The sequence below is a fragment of the Pyrgilauda ruficollis genome, unplaced genomic scaffold, assembly GCF_017590135.1.
Source record: "Pyrgilauda ruficollis isolate IOZ18807 unplaced genomic scaffold, ASM1759013v1 scaffold122, whole genome shotgun sequence".
NCBI lineage: Eukaryota > Metazoa > Chordata > Aves > Passeriformes > Passeridae > Pyrgilauda > Pyrgilauda ruficollis.
Genome location: NW_024510544.1, coordinates 606,013 through 626,646, shown reverse-complemented (window position 1 = coordinate 626,646; position 20,634 = coordinate 606,013). Strand labels below are relative to the sequence as shown.

General features: G+C 59.3%; 1 protein-coding gene across 1 annotated transcript in view; it reads right to left on the bottom strand.

Annotated features, from left to right (window-relative positions):
- The window catches only part of PRKCB (protein kinase C beta), a 90,652-nt gene that overhangs the window by 31,010 nt on the left and 39,008 nt on the right, over positions 1 to 20,634 (bottom strand). Inside the window, exons 4-9 of the mRNA XM_041490300.1 lie at positions 12,646 to 12,757; positions 11,294 to 11,422; positions 4,306 to 4,462; positions 3,798 to 3,932; positions 2,416 to 2,512; positions 316 to 444 (exon numbers count right to left, since the gene is read on the bottom strand). Coding sequence (XP_041346234.1) covers positions 316 to 444; positions 2,416 to 2,512; positions 3,798 to 3,932; positions 4,306 to 4,462; positions 11,294 to 11,422; positions 12,646 to 12,757 — 759 coding nt within the window. The remainder of the gene's footprint in view (positions 1 to 315; positions 445 to 2,415; positions 2,513 to 3,797; positions 3,933 to 4,305; positions 4,463 to 11,293; positions 11,423 to 12,645; positions 12,758 to 20,634) is intronic.

The following is a 20,634-nucleotide window of genomic DNA, read 5'->3' as shown; positions in this document are numbered from 1 at the left end:
TTATAACATAATGTTAAAATAGAAACTATGCTATGTAAGATATTTGGTTAAGAAAGGACTTGCACCAGACAGCAGCTACAGGACACCTAAATCTTTCAGAGAAAGGGAATTTATTGCTCCCTTATCAGCAGAAAACGAACTTCTTCCCACCTCGCTCAGACAGGAAGACTCCAGCTCCACATCCACTCCTGCCCCGTGGTCCCTCCCACCGGGGACATCCCGTGACTGTGTCTGACACTGGGGGGGATCACAGAGGAACCACAAACCCGCCTGGAACAGAACAGAACAGAAAGCCTCCTGAACAGACAGACAGACTGACAGACAGCCCCTCCTCTTGAAGTCCGAGAGCTTCATGCGGTCCCGGCTGCCGTTGTTGTCCAGTTTGGAAATGGCATTTCTTGTCTTCTCATCCGCAGCCTTGGACCCCGTGCCAATCTTGGCTCTCTGCAGAGGTGGAGATGGGGAAACCATCACTGGGGACAGCAGGGACAACGGCAGTGGGTGCTGCCAAAACCCCAGCTCAGCAGCTCCTTCCCAGCTCAAAGCTGAGCTTTGGGAGCCTTTTCCATGGGCGGGATGGGGACAGGCACTGGAGGAGCCGGCAGCCCTGGCACGGGGCACTGCTCTGCTCTGCCCAGGTAACCTCTGCCACAGCAAGTGGGAATCTCCTGTGGCCCTGGTCACCCCTCTCCCCGTGCAGCGGGACCCTGCAGCCTGTCCAGGCCATGGCAAGCTGGCCTAAAGAAGCTCTTTTGGGGCAAAAACTGCCTCTGTGTCTGCCTCACCAGGAAAACGGGGGAGTATAAATGCAGTCAGGAAAACACGGCACTTTGTCTCCAGGTCCCCTCCCACCGGGGACATCCCGTGACTGTGTCTGACACTGGGGGGGATCACAGAGGAACCACAAACCCGCCTGGAACAGAACAGAACAGAAAGCCTCCTGAACAGACAGACAGACTGACAGACAGCCCCTCCTCCCTGACAGACAGACTGACAGACAGTCCCTCCTGCCCAGACAGACAGACCGACAGCCCCTCCTGCCCTGACAGACAGACATACGCACAGCTCCTCCTGCCTTGACAGACAGACCGACAGCCACTCCTGCCCTGACAGACAGACAGACAGACGCACAGCTCCTCCTGCCCTGACAGACAGACAGACGCACAGCTCCTCCTGCCCTGACAGACCGACAGCCCCTCCTGCCCTGACAGACAGACAGACAGACAGACGGACAGCCCCTCCTGCCCCGGCCATCCCAGCTGCCCCCTGAGGACCCCACCCAGCCCCATTTCCAGCAGCAGAGCCCGGCGGTGCCGGAGCCCCTCCCCAGGCCAGGCTGTGCTGATCCTGTCCCTCCAAGCTCCCAGGATTTATCCCCTCTCCTTCCCCGCAGCCTGGCTCTGCGAGGCTGTGCCGAGCTCAGCCTGGCGTGGAATTCCATTAACCCCATCCCGGGGCTCGTTCTGGCTGCCGCTGGCAGCCCCGGCAGGCAGCACCTCTCGGCAATCTCTGCTGCTGCTAATTGCTGCTCACACGGCTCTCCAGGCTGCAGAATTCCCCTCTCAAGGTCACCTGCAGCCCCTCAGAGCACGGGAACAGCTCCTGCACTGCCAGCCTGAGGAAAGGTGTCTGGGATTTTCACACTCCTTGGGGTGAGCCCGGCACGCCCCGGGCTCCAGCACACTCCACTCCTCACTCCCAGCACCAGCCACGGCCCAGCTGGAGGGAGATTCCCTGCCTGGGACATGGATTGCCTCCTTGGGAGGAGTGGGGAGCACAGAGCAGGGTGAGGGACAGGTGTGCTCGGGCACCTCTGCACAAGGTGTTTTCTGATCTGCGGACAACTCATCATCTGGCTGCCCAGACCGTTCCAACAGCACTGGAACACCATTTCATGGAACACCATGAAATACAGTAAAGGCCAGCTGTTGGTTCTTTGTACAGCCAGAACCCATCGGTCCTAGCCAACTGTTGCATTAGAACTCTTTCCTTGGATATTCAGGAAAGTTGTGTATAAATAAGATAAAAAAGAAAGGAGAACGGGAGCTAACTCTCCAGTCTGTGCTACAATTGCAGAGCTCACGCTGAGAACCATAAGGGCAACTCTCTTATTTCTGTATGGCTCATTGCATGTGAGTCTCCAGATGTGCCACGCTCACTGCCAGGGCTCTGCAGAGGCTCCAGCTCCACCGAAAAATGGCACATTTCTGCTCATTCAGCACCGTCTGGATCAACCATTCAGCAAGAACTCCCATGGCTTATTAAGCAGCAAACAGACATTTCTCCTTGGAGCCTCTCTGGGCAGCTGGAGCCTGCTCCACGTGCCCTGCCAGAGCTGGCAGGGGGAGTCCCTTCCCGAGGGCACGGCAGGCAGGCGGCGAGGAAACCCCCTGAGCCCAAGAAAAATCAATTCACCTCAAATTTCTGCCTCAGCTCCTCGTTTCCTTCTTCTCCCTCGGGAGGCACGGGCACGTTGAAATACTCGCCCTCCTCCTGGCTGAGCAGCTTGAACCTGGAGGGACAGAGAGAGCACGGGTCAGGGGCGCAGGGAGGCAGGGCCCCCCTGCTCCAGCACAGCTCTGCCTCTGTGTGCCTGCACCCAGGGGACCCTCCCAGGCCAGCAGGACCCCCAAACCCTCCTGCAGGAGTGTGCACCCTAATGACAGAGTGGCAAAACTAGCCTTTGTCCCCCAAAAAAGGAAAGAAGCCACTCAGATGGCAGGAGTGTCACCCTGCTGGCTGTGACCCAGATGTGCAGCCAGGCTGGATCCTGGCTGGCTGTGACCCAGATGTGCAGCCAGGCTGGATCCTGGCTGGCTGTGACCCAGATGTGCAGCCAGGCTGGATCCTGGCTGGCTGTGACCCCAGAGGCTGCTCCAGAACAGAGCCCTGCCTGCACAGGCTCTGCCTTTGAGCTCGTTTCCTGCATTAACTGCAGTTGTTTAGATAAGAAATACGGATCAGAGCTGCTTCTCCTGCAGTTTACTCCACCAGCACTGGGACTGGGGGACTGGGACAAGGAAAACTACTTAGATCTCCACTTCCACGCTTTTTAAAAGGCTGGGAGGGGCTCTGGGCTGAGTCAGGAGCTGGCAGCGCGTGGCACACTCACCCTCACAGGGGACTGGGAACTCGGGGAGGGAGAATCCTGCTGGCTTCCAGAGGAGCAGCCCTGTCCCATCAGGGCCTGGCAGGTGAGCAGCACAATGCCACTGTGCCAGACGCTGTGCCCAGCTGAGAGGGGGCAGGACAGGGCTGGAGAGCAGTGGGAGCACCCTCAGCTCTGCCCAGGTGTGGCACAGTGTGGGCATCTCACCCACCCCATTCCTCCTGCTGCTCCTCTGCACTCCCCAGAGCCCAGCCCGAGGCCACGGAGGAGGGCACACAGAGGCAGTCCATGCCCTGCAGCCCACATGGAGGAGGGCACACAGAGGCAGCCCCCATGGAGGAGGGCACACAGAGGCAGCCCCCATGGAGAAGGGCACACGGAGGCAGTCCATGCCCTGCAGCCCCCATGGAGGGGGCACAGAGGCAGCCCCCACGGAGAGGGGCACACAGAGGCAGCCCCCATAGAGGAGGGCACACAGAGGCAGCCCCCTCGGAGAGGGGCACACAGAGGCAGCCCCTGCCCTGCAGCCCCCATGGCAGCAGTGCCCCCCAGGGCTGGGGCAGCACGTTCCCCGGAGCTGGGAGGGGTGGCTGGAGCAGAGGGAAGCTGGGGGGCTGAGGGGCTGCCCCCTCCCACAGAACACCCTGGGCTCTTTGTGCCCGCGGCGCTGACAGCAATCACATCTCACCATCCGTCCACCCCCGACTTCTGCAGCTCGGAGATCCCGAAGGACAGGGAGCCCATGAAGTCGTTCCTGCTGGTCAGATCCCAGTCCCAGATCTCCACGGACAACCGCCTGTCTTTGTCTGCCTCCTTCAGCTGGCTGCAAGAGAGGAAGGGAAGAGGGATGGCTTCACCTGAGCTGCTCCCTCACCTCGTGTCCCCACGCTCCACAGGGACACGGGAGCAAGGCAGGGATGGTCCCCAGGGCCTGCTGAGGTCTCCAGCTTCTGGTTTCCAAAGCACACCCGAGCCACACAGAGGGCACAGAGCTCCTGCCCATGCACCCTCTGCTCTGAGCAGGGGCAGGGCAGAGCTTTGAGTGCTTCTGTGCCACTTGCAGAACAAAAAGAATAATTTCTCACTCCAATCAGCTCAATGCCTCTGAATAATTCAATCAGAGCAAATAAAGCCACATTAATTCTTGGCGGTGAGAAAATTCACTTTACAAATTCAAACTTTCTCCTTGTACTTACAATTTAAATGTCTCGTTCCACTCAGGATTCAGGGAGCACTTGATAGTTTTGGTCTTCTGTTTGCTTTCGTTTTTGGGGTCAGGGATTAGTTTAAGCTTCACGTAGGGATCTGACAAGCCATTAGGGTCCATAGGAACTAGGTTTTTAGCATCTCTTACTGGGGAAGAAGAGAAAAAGGATTACATTCAGTATTCCAGCTATAAAAATACCCAACAACTGACAACTTCCCTGTGTGCCAAGAGCAAGTGTGAAAATAGTGATTAAAAGCAGAATTAAACTGGATCTGTGCAGACATGGGCACTACACGAGGATGACACCATCAACGCCGAGCAAACGCAGCTCTCGTGCACGGGGGAGGCTGCAGGGTCGACTCAGGAGATTATTTTTACTTTCTGACAGGCTGATTTGTTGTTTGCTCTGGGTTTTAAGCAGTTTAAAGCTGATTTGTTTCCTCTTGCCCCCTGGGAAGCAGAACGGCACTGATGTGTGGGGGCCTGGGGCTGGAGGGGGAGCAGTGGAGGTGGGCTGGCAGCAGGACCCCAAAGGACCACAGCCAGCACCCAGCTCCCACCCGGGGCCCCTCGTGGCCCTGGGGATGCCCACGGGCACCATCCCTTGCCCACTGGGCAGCGTGGCCTGGCTCTGGGGCCAGCATCTCCTCCGGGAAGCAGGAGCAGAGCGGGAAGAGCAAACCTGAGGTGACTCAGCTGCTTCTAATTGGATTGCAGCTTGGACAAATTAAATACAGCCAGGCTGAGCTGAGTCTCTTCGCCCAGATTAAGTCCACAAAGGCCTGTCTGCCAGGAGAAGGATCTTATCTTCCCCCCAGGCTGAGCACAGATATCAGAGGTGGGAAATCTGATGGGTCAGGATGGAGCCAAGCCATAACCTGGGGAAAAACTGTTTGCAAGGAAGGGCAGAGCAGAGCCCCCTCCCCAGGGATCAGGCACAGGGGGTCCTGCCGTGTTTGGAACAGCCTGAAATCCCAGCAGATCCCACCAGCAGCTCTGCTGGGGGCTCACAGGGGCTCAGCTTCCCCCTAATCCGAGGAGGAGGAGGAGGAGGAACTCCAGCTCCAGCACCACAGGATGACAGAGGGTACTTCCAGGGTCAGAAGAGCAAAACCAATTGCCCAGTTCCCAACTCACCAGTAAGGAGTTTCTGATGAGGCTGGGAACCAGAGCTTTGAAAAGCAAATTAATGCCCCAGAATCTGCCATCTACTGCTGTCCTCCCAAAGCACTGCCCAATTTCCAGCTCCATGGAATCGAACTCGCAGCCAAAATTCAAGTCTGCATTTATAAACGAGCTCATTTATCAAACGTGGCAGCCCTGAGAGCAGCCTGTGAGCCAGAGAGGTGTGAGTGTGCTGCAGGGGGAGGCACGGCTGCCCCTCCATCCCCAGGGGGGCAGCAGCCGGGGATGCTGTCACAGAGTCACTGACTCCTGGGGTGGTTTGGCTCAGAAGGACCTTACAGCCCAGCCAGTGCCACCCCTCTGGGGCTGCCTGTGCCAGCAGGGCATGGGGAACGATGCTCCCAGTGCCCTGCTGAACCCACACCCCCTACCCTGAGCTCCTCCTGTCACCTGGCTGGCTTTAAAACGATCATGGGAACCTGTTCCCAGTGCCCTGCTGAACCCACACCCCCTACCCTGAGCTCCTCCTGTCACCTGGCTGGCTTTAACACGATAATGAGAACCTGTTCCCAGTGCCCTGCTGAACCCACACCCCACCTGAGCTCCTCCTGTCACCTGGCTGGCTTTAAAATGATCATGGGAACCTGTTCCCAGTGCCCTGCTGAACCCACACCCCACCTGAGCTCCTCCTGTCACCTGGCTGGCTTTAAAATGATCATGGGAACCTGTTCCCAGTGCCCTGCTGAACCCACACCCCACCTGAGCTCCTCCTGTCACCTGGCTGGCTTTAACACAATAATGAGAACCTGTTCCCAGTGCCCCTGCCCTGGGAGCCCCTGGGACAGCCCGTGGGCAGTGACAGGGCACCGCTGGCAGCACCAGGGCAGGGGATGGGGTGGTCCTCGCTGCTGACCCCCTCCTCCTGCCCCAGGGGCAGCAGAAACACCCCAGGACCCCCCCGTGAGCAGCAGCAGGAGCCCAGGGCTGGCAGAGGCTCTGGGCTGTCACAGGCAGTGTCCCCTCTCCGGGAGGAGACACACAATGATGTCACAGTGTCCCAAAGCCAGCAGAGCCCCTGCACACTGATGAACAGCCCTGTGTTGTTGCTCTGGCCGCCCTTCTCTTCTTTAAGGAGCGGGAGAAGCCGTCCTGGCCCTCGCAGTTAATCAGTTTATGCCCTGAAGCATGAGATTTGATTACCTCATGTTATTATCTCAGCGTGCAGGCCTCAAAATTTCATTAATGGGAATAATTTTATCTATTCATGTAAAAAAACCAAAATGTTTCTGCTTGACCTTAAGAAACTTCCTGACTTTTCAAGCAGAAATCAACAATCAAGTGAAGGAAAAATAGAAAGCTGGAGCGGCGCAGCAGCGATACCTCACGGCAGGGGAGAAGTGCTCCTCGCCAACACCGATGGCATTTATTTGACAGTTAAACCTGATGTAAAATAGTTTTATATCTCTCATATCCTGACAGTTTTGTGCATCATTAAGAAGCAGTAACATCGTTATTAACAGTGATGAGTAAGAATATTATGATGGCATTTAAAGCAGGCCCTAAATCACTCTGGGCTCCTAGTGTGGCCAAGGAGGTGGCACTGTGGGCTCAGGACGGGGTGCTGGCAAGCCCTGGGCGTGTTGGAGAGGGGGTTCAGGGGGCAGTGCCCTGCTGGGCACACAGCCTGGGGACACGGCTCCACTGCCGCGGGAAGGAGATGTCACCGCTCTGCCTTGGGGACCCGGCAGGCAGAGCTGGGTGAATGACACCTGGATTTACTCTGCAAAGTTCGCAACTGCTTCTCAATAAGGGTTCAGACAAAATCTCTGAATGACTCTGGCAGCTGGAACTGCGGAGCTTGGGAAGAGACACCCACGTGTCCCTGGAAAGGGGGAGCAGCTCGGTCTGCCACGCGCCCAGAGCTGGGGGTCAGGCCAGGAGCTCTCTGTGCCCCTGGCAGCAAGGCAAGGCCCTTTCCCCAGCTCCCAGGCTCTCAAGGAAAGGCAAGATCAATGCCCGGGATGAACAAACCCCAGCAAGTGATTTCCTGAATCCGCCAGGCGGGGTTCTCTGTGATGTGAAATGCAGAGAAAGTCCCCAACAATCCCGCTCCTGCCCGCTCTCCAGGCAGCTCCCACGGGCTGTCCCTGCCCCCCGAGCTCTGCTTCCCACTGCCCCCCAAAGGAAAAGGCCCTGGCACAGGGAAACTCTGGCTGCCACAGCCCTGGAGGGCTTCAAGGGCTTGGAGGAGCTGGTCCAAGGGAAGGTGCTGCCGCCCGTGGCAAGGGCTGGATGGTCTTTAAAAAAACCATTCCAGGATTCTATGGATGAGCTAAAATCCCTTACAGAGCCTGGCTCCCTGCAAGGTCAGAGCTCCACGCCCTCATCCCAGCCCATCACCTCTCCTGGCCCTCGAATCCACAGCTCCTGATGGGATTTTGGAGAGGGGAGGGCTCTCGGGCTGACCTGCAGCACTCACCTTCCCCCCGCAGCATCCCGGGCACTCCATCAGCACCCAGCACTCCCATTAACACCCTGGAGAGTCAAACCACTTAGTGAATGCTCTGCTGAGAATGTATTTGCACATGCTCATACCATGGGAAAGGCACAGGACTCGTTACAGCTGCATCTGCCCCGGCCGGTGATTATTAATTAACGCACTTCCAGCTCGTTTATCTAATCAGCATAATTGCTTTCAGTTTTGGCCACTGTTTTCCCTCGTCAGGTCGGTAAAGAGGGAAGCTCCGGGAGCACCGGGAGGTTCGGGGCTGCCAGGGGGGCTCGGCCGGGCAGGAACCGCCGGGGACATCGGCACAAGGAAGGGACATCCCCGAGGGAGGGGACGGGCACCGGGCACCCTGGGCTCCACACAGACAGACACACAGACAGACAGACAGACACACACCGGGCACCCTGGGCTCCACACAGACAGACACACAGACAGACACACAGACAGACAGACACACACCGGGCACCCTGGGCTCCGCACGGACAGACAGACAGACACAGACACACCGGGCACCCTGGGCTCTGTGCGGACAGACACACAGACAGACAGCACAGACACACACACAGGGCACCCCTCTGCTCCACACCGACACACACACACAAGCACAGACAGACACACACACCGGGCACCCTCTGCTCCACACACACACAGACACACACACATGACACACACCCACAGAACATGGCAAAAGCCACACTGGAGATTGCCCAGTGCCACAGCACAGACCCTGCAGCCCTGCCTCCTCACCCCCTTCAACCTCTGCTCCTCCCTGTCCCTCTCCCTTGGCCCAGGAGCAGTGGGATGCTCTGGCACAGCGAGCTTCAGAGATGAATTTTAAGGTCCCTTCCAATCCAAACCATTGCAGGACTCGATGGTTCTGTGAAAATCTGTGTTTTCCACCGGGAGGGAAAGACCGTCTTGACAAAGAGAAGGGAAAAGCTCAGAGCAAGGCAGGGAAAGGCGCAGAGCTGACGAGCAGCCGGCAAACCCCGGCGGATTTGTCAGCTCGCAGGAGAAGCGGAGCGGAGCTGGCCGTGCCCGTGCTGCCGCCTGCAGGCACCGGGCACCTCGTGCGGCACACCGGGCACTGCCCTGGCACACCGGGCACTGCCCAGGCACACCGGGCACTTCCACGGCACACCGGGCACTTCCCTGGCACACCGGGCACTTCCATGGCACACCGGGCACTGCCCAGGGCACACCGGGCACTTCCACGGCACACCGGGCACTGCCCAGGGCACACCGGGCACTTCCACGGCACACCGGGCACTCCCACGGCACACCGGGCACTTCCACAGCACACCGGGCACCTTCCCAGGGCACACTGGGCACTTCCCTGGCACACCGGGCACCTCGTGCGGCACACCGGGCACCTCGTGCGGCACACCGGGCACTTCCACGGCACACCGGGCACTGCCCAGGCACACCGGGCACTGCCCAGGCACATCGGGCACTGCCCATGGCACACCAGGCACCTCCCAGGGCACACCAGGCACTCAACAGCCCATGGCACACCAGGCACTCCTGGAGGTCCAGCTCCTTCTCCAGCCCTGTTCCCTGCCCTGGCCACGCTCCAGTCCCTCGTGTCCCTGCTGTGGGGGCCCAGAGCTGCCCCAGGGCTCCAGGAGGTGCTCCAGCAGTGCCAGCACAGCCTCGGGCTGTGGCTCCATCTGCCAAGGGCTGGGTGCCCACCTGAGCTCCGCAGTGCCCGGCTCTCCTCTCCCAGAGCACTCCCACTCCGCTCTGGAGAGCTCAGCACGCTTCCCTTCCTTTCTGGAAAAGCCAACAGCTGACACGTTTTCACCAACACCTCCAGAACGGGCCAGAAATAAACCAGCCTTTCAAAGGCAGCCGGAGATGAGGATCCAGCTGCACAGAGCGGGGCTGGGGAGCCCTCCCTGCCCCTGGCACCGGGAGCCTGCGGTGCCAGCAGCAGGGGGGGATCTGCACCCCGCTGGCATCTGATGGAGGCTGGAGGGAGCCACGGGGTCATTAGGGCTGGAAAAGACCTCCAAGATCACTAAGAGCTCCAAGATCACCGAGTCCAGCCTTCAGGGAGTGCCTCAGAAGCAGGACTTCTGCAAACACAGCTCTGCTGCTTCACTGAGGCTCTCCTTTGAGGACAAATACAACAAAAAACAAACTCCTCCACAACTTTTTTCAGTTTCTCATTAACACTTTCAACAACTTGATATTTTTCCTGAGGACGCTCCTGGTGCCTATCGGGGGGACGAGCCCCCATCAGAGCGGCGAGGAGCACCGCGGGATCCCCCGGAGCCAACGCCATCCCACAGCGCGAACCCCGGGCGTGTCACGGCTCCTCCGGCTGCGCCAGGATGTGGGACCGGAGCCAGCAGCGCGGGGGAGGATGGAGAAGGATCCGGTGCTGCCACGGGTGTCCCAGCCGGGCTCCCCACCCACGCGGGGGGCACTTCACACCCCTGGCTTTGCCTCATCCGGGAATAACCGCGACAGCTCTGCCGGGGCTGCCTGCTCCCCGCGTGGGCAGAGCCTCCTGCCAGCCCGGCAGCTCAGCCCTGCAGGGATGTCACTGCCGTGCCCACAGCCAGCCACCCGCTGGCCCTGCTCCAGCAGCCCCCAGAGCCACAGCCCGCGCTGGGGACAAGGGGCTCCACAGGAACGGGGCTCAGTGTGCTGTGGGGGGCTTGTAATGGGGAAGCATTATCTCCCAGGAGCTCAAAATCCAGGTGGCAAAAGCCTCTAGAGACGGGATAATCCTGATCCCTGGCACAAACCACACCCTCCCAAGGGTCCTGCAGATGCTGAAATTCAACATCACTCAAAAACCGCTTTGTAAAGTCTGTGCCTGGAAGTGCCATCAACACACGGAGCCCTGGAGTCCCAGCCAGGCTTTGCCAGAGGGGCTCAAAGCCTTGTCCTGCTTTGCAGGGCTCCTGGCTGCTGGCAGTAGGCACTGGCAGCCCCTGGCAGCACGTACCTGTGTTGGTAACTCCCCACGTGCGGAGACGCGACGCTTGACTCCGTGTTTCAGAAGGCTGGTTTATTATATTATGATATATATTATATTAAGATACTACATTAAACTATACTAAAAGAACAGAGAGAAAAGAATTCATCAGAAGGCTTGAAAGAACAAGAGTAGACTAGAATAACAAAATCTTGTGACTCTCAGGGTCCGATGCAGCTGCATCTGTGACTGGCTCTTAATCAGAAACAACCAGCACGCACCAACCCCAGCTGCACCTGTTGCATTCCACAGCAGCAGACAGTTATTGTTTGCATTTCTTTCCCGAGGCCTTCAGCTGCTCAGGAGGGGAAAATCCTAGCGAAGGGTTTTTTGTGAAGCGCCACGGTGACATACCTACGACGGTGAGCACGTCCTTGTCGATGTCGGCGCGGATGTAGATGCGGCCGCGGCGCTCCGTGTGGTCCGTCCCGCACAGGCTGGGCACGTTCATCACGCAGCGCTTGTGCACGTTCATCATGCAGGCTGTGGGACACCAGGGGACACTCAGCGCCCTGCCAGCACCGAGCAGGGCGCGGGGACAAGCTGCCCTGCTCCCAAACCGGGCTGGTGTGGGGGACTGCGGGAGGGACACAGAGCGCATGGATCCTCAAGGGCAGCTGGGGGCTCCGCAGAGCCTGGGCTCGGGAACCCACAGGAGCCCGCTGCCAGCAGCTCTGCCCTGCCTGACAGACCCCAGGGCTCTGGGCCCTCGCTCAACTGCTTGAGTTCTGCTGATTCATTGAAATCCTCTCCTGTCACTCCCAGGGCGCTCAGCTGGAGCCAGCAGGAGCCCAAAAGGGGCATTAAAAACTACCCGTGTATCTGTACACAGAGAGAGGCATGAAGATCTGTCTATCTATAGAGATACATAGATCAGTATTTACATTTTAAAGCGGCTCACTTCCCCTTGGCAGCATTCCCAAGGTTCTGAGGAATAAGCTGTTCCCAGACAGCCAAGCTTCCCCATCCCCGAGCAAGGAGCAGCCGAGCTCGCTGCTCCCACCGGCACACGCTGCATGTCCCAGTCCCCTTAAATAGGAACACCCGGGATTAACTTGGAAAATTACCCATGCCATCCCTTCCCTCTGCTTCCAGCCCCCGTTTTCCGCTCGCTGCGCAGCAATTCCGCGCTGGCGGTGGCACCGCGTGGCTCGGCCACAGGGTGTCACTCGGAGCCAGCGCTGGAGAGGCTGCGGGGAGGCTGCGGGGCACGGGGGATGCTGCGGGGAGGCTGCGGGGCACGGGGGATGTGGGGATGCTGCGGGGAGGCTGGGAGGCTGCGGGGCACGGGGGGACGCGGGGATGCTGCGGGGATGCCGCAGGGCACGGGGGATGCGGGGCACGGGGGATGCTGCGGGGATGCCGTGGAGCACGGGGGATGCGGGGATGCTGCGGGTACCACAAGGATGCTGCTGTGGGGGTGCTCCTGGAGAGGAGTTTGGGGGATGCTGCAGTGGGCGATGTGGGGGTGCTCTACAAAGGGGTGTGGGGGGTGCTGCTGCAGAGGGGTGCGGGGAGCCTCCCCCCAAGGCAGCGCCTCGCCCTCCCCTCTCCCCGCAGCAGCCCCACAGCGGGTGAGGAGGTGCCCACTCGTGTCCCTCGGGCACTCAGAGCCCTGCAGCTCCACACTGCTGGCACAGGGCACGGGCTCTTGGCTGCAGCCCCTGATCCTGAGGTGCCCGAGCCCCCTCCCGTCAGTCACTTACTGTCACATTTCATCCCCTGGTGAATGAGCCCGTAGAGCAACGACCCGCAGTGGTCACAGAAGGTGGGGCTGGAGTACGTGTGGATTTTAAATTTGTGTTTGCTCCGGGGATCCTGGGGGGAAAACAAAGGACAGAGATTATGAACTCGCATCCAGCGTTGGCAAGGCACCCCTGCTCTGCCCATTCCAAGTGCCAGCTGGCTCTGGAGGTGCTGCTAATGGACTTCAGTCAACTGCCACCGACTCGTGGGGACCTCTTCCAGCAACCACCAGGATCCAGCTTTATTCCTCTTCATCTGTGTTGCCATAACAATGAAAAAGCAAGGCACTGGCTTGGCTGGGGATTTACTGTTTTTCAATAACTCAGTCTTAGCACGGAAAACACCAGGTGAAAGCGGCAGGTAGGAACCAACAGGAGGGCTGGACACTGCCCAGCTTCCACGCAGAGCAGGAAAAGCCACCTGAGATTCCATCTGTATTAAGCCTGCCCAGGGAACATCTCTTGTGCTCTGGTGCCAGCCCTCCCCTCACACTCCAGGCATTCAAGCTGCTTAGGGGATGCTTTAATATTTTGAGCTTTCTTACAAGCAAGGGCAGATTTTTGCCCAGCAGCAGAGGGTGCAGACCCAGCAGAGCCCAGTTTATCCCTTCATCCCTGGTGCAGGCACTGGGCAAACTCCTGGGCTCCAGCAAGGGTCAAGAGGAGTTAGTGCCAAACAAACCCAAATTGTGGGATCATAAAGGGTTGGGAAGGAACCTAAATCCCACCCAGTGCCACCCCTGCCATGGCAGGGACACCTCCCACTGCCCCAGGGTGCCCCAAGCCCTGTCCAGCCTGGCCCTGGCACTGCCAGGGATGCAGGGGCAGCCACAGCTGCTCTGGGCACCTGTGCCAGAGAAAACTTCCAGAAGAAACAGCAGGGAGACAGAGCCCAGCACTGGAACAAAGCACCGAGGCAGAGCAAGGGTTTGGCCTTTCTTGGCATGTTCTGGGCAGGAGAGAACAATCCTGGGAGCTGGGGGGAGCCTGGAGCAGGGCTGGGCAGGGGGGGCTGCTGGGGCTCACACCCCGGGGGCAGCACAGGCCAGGGGAAGGCTCCAGCAGGAGCAGCTTGGTTTCAGCTCACCTTAATTGTTTAAGGGTTAGGGAAGAGGCTCAGCTCCTGGCTCTGTCATTCGAGCTGAGCAGCTTTTTAATGGCCTGGAAAGCTGCCCAGGCTTTAGCAAAGACACCTTTTCAGGGCACCACGAGCGGAGTAAATAAATAAATAAAGAGTGGAATCAGAAGCAAGCTATAACATCACTGCCAATACATTCCATCCCCCCGGAATTCATTTCCCAGCACTGTTGCATTGGAGCTTCCAGCTGCATCAATCACCAACACTCTGCTCTAGTGCTCAGCACCACAGATAACCCCAGTGGCACCTGGAGGGGGAAAACCAACAGAGCTTCCTTTAGCTCGGCCTGTGCCGTGCCAGGGATCAGTACAGGCACTGGAACTGGAAAATCTCACCTTTTACCCCGAGGAAACTGCTTGCAGACACAGCTCCCAGCAGGGCTCCAGCTGGAGAGTGGCAGGGGAGGCTGAGGGGAGCAGGGGTCACACCCAGCCTGTCCTCTGGACACCCCGAGCTGCCACTTCTGCCAGTGACCACAGGCCTGAGAGCCTTTTGCAGTCCTCAGCCATTTACAGGAGAGCAGAGAAATTAAGCCTGGATTTTAGGCTAGAACAGGAGGCGGGGGGAGTTTCCCCCCATGAGACTCAGGGCAGGCAGCTGGGACTGAACCTTGAGGCGGTCTGGAAAGTTCCAAGCCAAACCACGCCGTGATCCTGACTCCCCAGCCGGTGTCCTGGGAGAGAGGAGCTCTCTGCGTGCCCAGCCCTGCATCCTGCAGAGCCCCCAGGCACAGCAGCCCTGCCTCAGGCAGCCAGGCAGGGCAGGGGACACGGGGGGTGCCACAGGGACACCCCCGAGCTGCTGCACTCCCTCCAGGAGCAGAGACAACTGCTCAGGCAAGCGAGAGCGTCAGTCATTCATAAAAACACGAGCTTTGTGCTAAAGGAGGCAGCTCCCACTCCGTGTGAAGGATGCTGAATTCCCACTGGGAGCCAGAGTTCGAGAAGCCAGGGCTGGAAAAGCAGAGTCAAAGCAGGCTGGGCTCCCCGAAGCAGCACCCTGCCCTGGTGCTGCCAGCCCTGCTCTGAGGCAGCGACACCCCAGGGCAGAGCCAGAGGCTAACAGGGTGCTGGAGCTGCTGGGCTCTGGCTCAGAGGGGCTGCTGGCACCTCAGAAAGTGCCAGCAAGTGGCAATCCTGGGGATCATTCTGAGCAGGGCTGAGCTGCTGCACAGAGACTATTTTTGTACCACGGAGACAGGACTGACGAGAACACTGCGTATGCAGATGCTGAGACTTAGAACAAGAGTGGTTAAAAAGAAGTTTGCCAAGAAAAGAAAAGGCTCTTCTCCTCCCCCACCAGCGCTGAGCCAGCCTGAAGAACGGGGCAGGAGCAGCTTGCTTTGGAGCTGGAAATTGCCATGAGCAGAGCCAGAGCATGGTGAGGCCCTTCCCTTCCCTTCCCTTCCCTTCCCTTCCCTTCCCTTCCCTTCCCTTCCCATCCCATCCCATCAGTGCTGCTGCAGAGCCAGCACCCCCTGCCATATCCCATCCCTGACTGGCTGCATCTGAAGTTTCTCCTGTTTCCCTGTCTAAACAACAAAAAATTCCTCCCTGGCAGGGTGGGCAGGCCCTGGCACAGGTGCCCAGAGCAGCTGGAGCTCCAAATCTCCCCTAAACAAGAAACAAATTCCTCCCTGTGAGGTGGGCAGGCGCTGGCACAGGTGCCCAGAGCAGCTGGAGCTCCAAATCTCCTGCAGCAGAGCCTGGGGAAGGGGCAGCTGGACCCACACCGACAGCCAAGGGCGTTTGAAACCTCTGCACTCACATTTGCTGCGTTTGACAGAACACACAGCTTTGCCTTCAAGATTAGGGGCTGCTGCTTTCCCCGTCTCATTGCAAAGAAAGCTTTAAATTATCTCTGCTGAAGAAGAATTAGCACAGTTCATGTGAAGAGACCATTTTAAAGTGAATTTCATAGTGATTTAAACAGCATAACAACAAATACAACACAGCCACAGCTTACTGCCTGCACTGAACAAACCCTGGCAGGGACATAAACCCAGAACCTCGCATTTGATCCCCACATTTCCCGTGTGGAAAATCCCCTCGGTGTGCAGGGAGCAGCTCACAGCAGACACAAGTGGTCTGGCTTCCCCTCCAGGGACAGCATGGCTGGCAGGAGGCAGGGCCAGGGCTGGCAGGGCCAGGGCTGGCAGCGTGACAGCTCAGGTGGCACCGTGCCACTGTGCAGGTCGTTCTTAGGGACACCCACCAGGGACAGGGAGCAGCCCTGCTGGGGGGGCTGCTGCCCTGGCCGTGCCCACCTGCCCGCACGGGCTGGGAAAGCACCTTTGGTGAGAAACCAGCAAAAGGCACACGAGGCAGGTCGGGAGCAGGGAGCGAGGGCGACGGGTCTGTGTCCGTGACAAGAGCCACAAGAAATCCCAGACAGTGCCCAGAGGAGGTTACTCACCAGAGAAAACAGGTTTGGGGCTCCAGCAGGCCTGTGGGACTTGGTGGCCTTTAAAGTCCCTGGGCTCCAGGGTTCTGGAGCATCCTTTCTGCCACCCCACTCCTGCCCCAGCCTGCCGGCCACAGGGGCACCTGGGCATGGCTGCAGCACTGGGTGGCAGCAGAAGTGCTCTCCTGCAGCCTGCAGTGCTCCCAGGGCACAGGGCTGTGCAGGATGGGGCAGCTCCTGGGGAGGGGGCAGCAGCCAGGGGCACTGGGGCTGCTCCCGTGTCAAACACAGCCTGCCCCGGCACACACACCCTCCTGACAGAGACCACCCTGTCTCAGAAGCTGCACAGGGACACGGCTGGGCTGGGGGTGGCAGTCCCTCTCCTCTGGCTGTGCTGCCAGCACCAAACAGAGCAGCCTCCCTCTCCGAGCCAAGCTCAGCTGCTCTGCCGGAGCCGTTTGCATCTCAGCATCCTCCCGACGTGTTTGGGAACTCACACTGGCCCTGGGAGAGGTGTCACTGCACCTCCACGAGTGGGGGCTCCCACGGCACCTTCCCTGCAGCCTGCAGCTGTGGCACTGCACCGAGAGCCCCAAACTGCTCCCTGCTGCAGGACTGTGCCCCCCGGGTGGGCACTGGCTGTGCCACCCAGCTCAGCCCCACAAAGGGAGGCACAAATGCAGCTCAGCATCCCAGGGGGGCACAAACCCAGCTCATCCCTCCCAGGGAGGCACAAACCCAGCTCAGCCCCTCCCAGGGAGCACAAACCCAGCTCAACATCCCAGGGAGGCACAAACCCAGCTCAGCATCCCAGGGAGGCACAAACCCAGCTCAGCCCCACAAAGGGAGGAACAAACCCAGCTCAACTTCCCAGGGAGGCACAAACCCAGCTCAGCATCCCAGGGAGGCACAAACCCAGCTCAGCATCCCAGGGAGGCACAAACCCAGCTCAGCCCCTCCCAGGGAGGCACAAACCCAGCTCAACATCCCAGGGAGGCACAAACCCAGCTCAGCATCCCAGGGAGGCACAAACCCAGCTCAGCCCCTCCCAGGGAGGCACAAACCCAGCTCAGCATCCCAGGGAGGCACAAACCCAGCTCAGCATCCCAGAGATGCACAAACCCAGCTCAGCATCCCAGGGAGGCACAAACCCAGCTCAGCCCCACAAAGGGAGGCACAAACCCAGCTCATCCTGCCCCAGGGAGGCACAAACCCAGCTCAGCCCCACAAAGGGAGGAACAAACCCAGCTCAGCCCCTCCCAGGGGGGCACAAACCCAGCTCAGCATCCCAGGGAGGCACAAACCCAGCTCAGCCCCAGGCCTGGCACTGCAGGAGCCCCCTACCCTCTGCAGCCCCTCCAGGGCTCACAGCCCCTGCCCAGCCCCGAGCCCAGGAGGGCAGAGCTGCTCAGGCACTGGGCTGGAGCCTCGGCAGCCTGGCAGGAGGAAGAGAGGGCTCTGCTGGGGCCGGGCAAGCAGCAGAAGGTGCTGGGAGGGAGCAAGGCAGAGACATCTTCATCCCACGGGAACTGTCAGCGGCGAGCAGGTGCCCTGCTCCAGGGGCAGATGGCACGGCAGAGAGCTGGAGAAGTTAATTAGCAGGACAACAGAAAGCAGCAAGTTGCAGGAAGGTTGTGAGGGTTTGCCAGAGCTCTGGCCAGCCCAGCCCAGAAGGAGCTGTGAGCAGGGACTGGGGTCCTGGGCTGGGGGACAGCACCGGGGGGAGAGGGGGCACAGCATGGAGCCCTTTCCATGGAGAAATCCTTCCTGGAATCCTTCCTGGAATCCTTCCTGGAATCCTTCCTGAGGCCCTCTGCCCCAGCCACCAACGGGGCCAATTCACACACAAAAGTGAAATGTAGCTACACTGGCCCCTTACCTTCCCAGAGCAACTCTGATATTTATTAGCACATCCTGATTAGATGACCTTTAACAGGATCGTGCAAAGAAGGTCATTTTAATGATTATTTTGCCTACAATTTAAATAATTATGCATTCTACTAATGGCTCCAGCTATAATTAGGTTTGCCAACTGGAATACATTACACAGGCTGACTCTGGGTCCTGCAGACCTCGCTGGGGGTCAGGCACACACAGGGAGGGGGCTTTGGGCTGCCAGCCCCTCCTCACCCTTCAGGAGAGACCCCAGGAGCACAGGACACCAGTGTGGAACCCAGGTCCTGCCTGCAGAGCTGTGCAGCACAAACACAGCCCCGTGTCTGCAGCACCAGTGGTTCCGCTGCTTCACTCCCTGCTGCAAGAAGCAATTAATCTTTCATTTTTTTCCCCTGCTTGGAGACACTATCATGTGTAATTAGTCCTCTCTCCCAGATGGAAGCTCCTGCTCGGCAGCCTTGCCAAGGTTAAACACACAGCCACACTCCCACTCTCCTCAAGGAGCTTCAAACACAAGCAGCTCAAACAGAAACACCAAGGTGGGAGCACTCAGCAGAGACAGGCTCTGACATTTCCCTGCTCCCCAGGTTCTCTGTGCACACACCAGCCTCCAGCCCCTCCAGCCCCCCTGAGCTCCCAGTGCACAGCTCTAGTCCAGTAATTACCCATTTGTTAAACTGGGAACTTCCAGGCACACCACAAGCACTCCGCAGGTACAAAATGGTTTTCTCCTCAATTCTGCAGCACTGTGAAGGCACACAGCTCAAGGAGCGAAGTCAGAAGATATTTTTAACACATTTTTCATCCTTGGCTCCAGGTCTAGGCCGCAGGGAAGAGCAGCTCTGGGCTCCCAGCACAGCCCCAGCCCGGGCTGCAGCATCCCTGCCCTCCCTGCCCAGCTCAGCAGGGCCAGGGCAGGACGAGCCCGCTGCGGCTCTGACTCCTGCCATGCCATCATCTCCTTCCTGAGGGGCTCACTGGACACTCATCTTCGCGGAGGAGTCACCAAAACCAGCCCTGGGGGCAGCAGAGCCTGATGGCACCAGGTCTGCCAGCAGTGCAGGTGGCTCACGGCAGGGAAAACAGGGAAATTCCAGATTTCCACAGCACAGCCCCTGGCCCTGGCCAGCCCTGAGGCCGGCGAGGCATCACTGGGTGCTGAAGCAGCCCTTCCTCTCCTGAGTCAAAGCTCCTTCAGGATGATGTGATTATATAATTGCAAATATGATATATTAGAGACATAATTATGCTGCTGGAAGAGCAAGAGTGATGGTGCAGGAGGAAGGAAGCTCGCCCTGCCTGCATCCCCCAGTGACAGCCCTGCCAGAGGGGCAGGGACAGACCCGAGGGGCTCTGGTGGCCTTTGCTGAAGAGAAATAAAAGAAAATTAAAAAAAGAGGACAAAAAAAGCTCTAAAAGGGCCATTTTCTCCCTGCCTTCGTCCCAAGAACTGCATCCCACCTTCATTTTCAGATGCATTAAAGGGTTAACGAGCAGTGCTGGGCAGCTTTACCTGCCTGCTGCCCGTGCCATGGTGCCAGGGCTGCCCCGGGGACAGCAGCGAGTGACAGGGAACGTGACCACGGGCCTCACCCAGCCCTGCTGTGGAGTGGGGTCTGCTGCACTTGGGACAATTTCATCCAGACCCTTCCCCTCCCTGGCAGGGGCTGCCCAGCGTCACCCAGAGCTGCTGCTCGGAGCAGCTGGCACCCCTGCCCGAGGGTCCTGACTGCCCCCGTGCCACTGCCCGGGCAGGGCTGCTGCCAGGGACGGCAAAACGTGCAGGCCAGCCCCAGAGGGGACAGGAGAGCGTGCCCTGGCAGTGCCCAGGTGTCCTGGCAGTGCCCCGGCAGTGCCCCAGCAGTGTCCAGGTGCCCCAGCAGTGCCCAGGTGTCCTGGCAGTGCCCAGGTGCCCAGCAGTGCCCCAGCAGTGTCCCAGCAGTGCCCAGGTGCCCCAGCAGTGCCCTGGCACTGCCCAGGTGTGCCAGGGCCACCCTGAGCCGTGGGCTGGTGCCCCCCAGCATGCCCTGCCCGGCTGGGGCTCTGTAGCTCCCTGCCCTGCACTGCAGCCTCGCCAGCCAGACTCCAGCCGGGCACACCCAGGGACCTCAGTGCCCACCAAGGCACAGATCTGGGGGTGACACTGACCCGCGGCGGGTCACAGCGCCAGGCTGTGCCAGGGCACTCACTGCCACTGTCCGTGTGCGTGTGAGCTGACAGGGGACAGAGAGAGAGGGTGCCAGAGCTGCAGGGAACCCCGCGGTGCCACACGGTGCCACAGTGGCACATGCTGTCAGTGCCACATGGTGTCAGTGCCACATGGTGTCAGTGCCACACGGTGCCACAGTGGCACACGCTGTCAGTGCCACACGGTGCCATAGTGCCACACGCTGTCAGTGCCACACGGTGCCACAGTGCCCCATGGTGTCAGTGCCACATGGTGTCAGTGCCACATGGTGTCAGTGCCACACGGTGCCACAGTGGCACACGGTGTCAGTGCCACACGGTGCCAC